Source organism: Neophocaena asiaeorientalis, unplaced genomic scaffold (assembly GCF_003031525.2).
Source record: "Neophocaena asiaeorientalis asiaeorientalis breed wild unplaced genomic scaffold, Neophocaena_asiaeorientalis_V1.1 scaffold607, whole genome shotgun sequence".
Classification (NCBI taxonomy): domain Eukaryota; kingdom Metazoa; phylum Chordata; class Mammalia; order Artiodactyla; family Phocoenidae; genus Neophocaena; species Neophocaena asiaeorientalis.
Genome location: NW_020173405.1, coordinates 1549198 through 1550204, shown reverse-complemented (window position 1 = coordinate 1550204; position 1007 = coordinate 1549198). Strand labels below are relative to the sequence as shown.

General features: G+C 68.1%; 1 protein-coding gene across 2 annotated transcripts in view; it reads right to left on the bottom strand.

Annotated features, from left to right (window-relative positions):
• The window catches only part of BAZ1B (bromodomain adjacent to zinc finger domain 1B), a 65569-nt gene extending 65038 nt beyond the window's left edge, over window positions 1–531 (bottom strand). For both annotated transcript variants that reach the window (XM_024747184.1, XM_024747185.1), the window contains exon 1: window positions 91–531. In XM_024747184.1, coding sequence (XP_024602952.1) covers window positions 91–197 — 107 coding nt within the window. In that variant the 5' untranslated portion in view covers window positions 198–531. The remainder of the gene's footprint in view (window positions 1–90) is intronic.
• Between the last annotated feature and the right edge of the window lie 476 nt (window positions 532–1007).

The following is a 1007-nucleotide window of genomic DNA, read 5'->3' as shown; positions in this document are numbered from 1 at the left end:
CTTCCGATCTCACCGGCACGGGGCTGCGCGGCCCACCCCGCCCCACCCCACCCCGCGGGCGGCCTGGCCGGCGCGACTGGAAAAGGATACTCCCGGGTGCGGAAGGCCTCCTGAGTGTGCGCGATGGTGAAGAGCGGCTCCTCGCCGGGAAGCGGCTTCACCAGCGGGAAGGGCTTGCGGCCCAGGAGCGGCGCCATCGCGGCGGCGGCAGCGGCGGGGAAGGCGGCTGCTCCTCAGCGCGCCCGCGGCGTAACACTAGGCCCCGCGGCCCGGAGCGAGCGCCTGGCTCCCGGGGGTGGGGTGGGGGAGGGGAGGGGTGAGAGGGCGGCGCGAACTCGGCTCCTTCACTGCTGGCGCCGCCGCGCTAGGGCCATGGAGAGGGACGCAAGGGCACAGAACTCCCACGCACAATGCCGCGCCGCCCCGAAGCCTCCGGCCAACCTTCGCTACGGGTCCCCGCGTTCGGCAGTCACGACTCGTCCTCAGCTGCACCGGAGGAAATTATTGAAAAATGGCGGGAGATTCCCCTCCTCCCCCCGGTCCGGCCAGCGCACACACTAACATGCTTCCCTGTGGCGCCGGTGGCGAATGCTCCAATAGGCGGAGAGCAGGTCAGCACCCAGCGTTTATTGGCTCACAGGAGCTGCCGCTCTGCGATTGGGTCCCTCCCCCTTCCCGGGCCGCCTAGTTGGGTTGCAGCGCACTAGAGGGCAGTATGAAGAGGTGAAAGGTCACGTTATGTAAGCGCCAGTGACAGGAGCGAGCCTCCAGCGGCGGAGTTGAAAGTGGGGGACAGCGGGGCACCGAAAGGCCGAGAATTCAAAGAGGTCAGGCCAGAGAAGCCCTCTAACATACACAGACACTACGCCATCTGTCACCGAAGGCGACACCGACATCCGGGCACCACTGTCCGTGTGGTGCGCCGGAGGGGGGAGGGGGAGCGCGCGGCCAGGGGCTTTGTCTTTTCACTTGGGCTCCGCCCCCTTCTTAAAGGCGCCGCTCTCGGC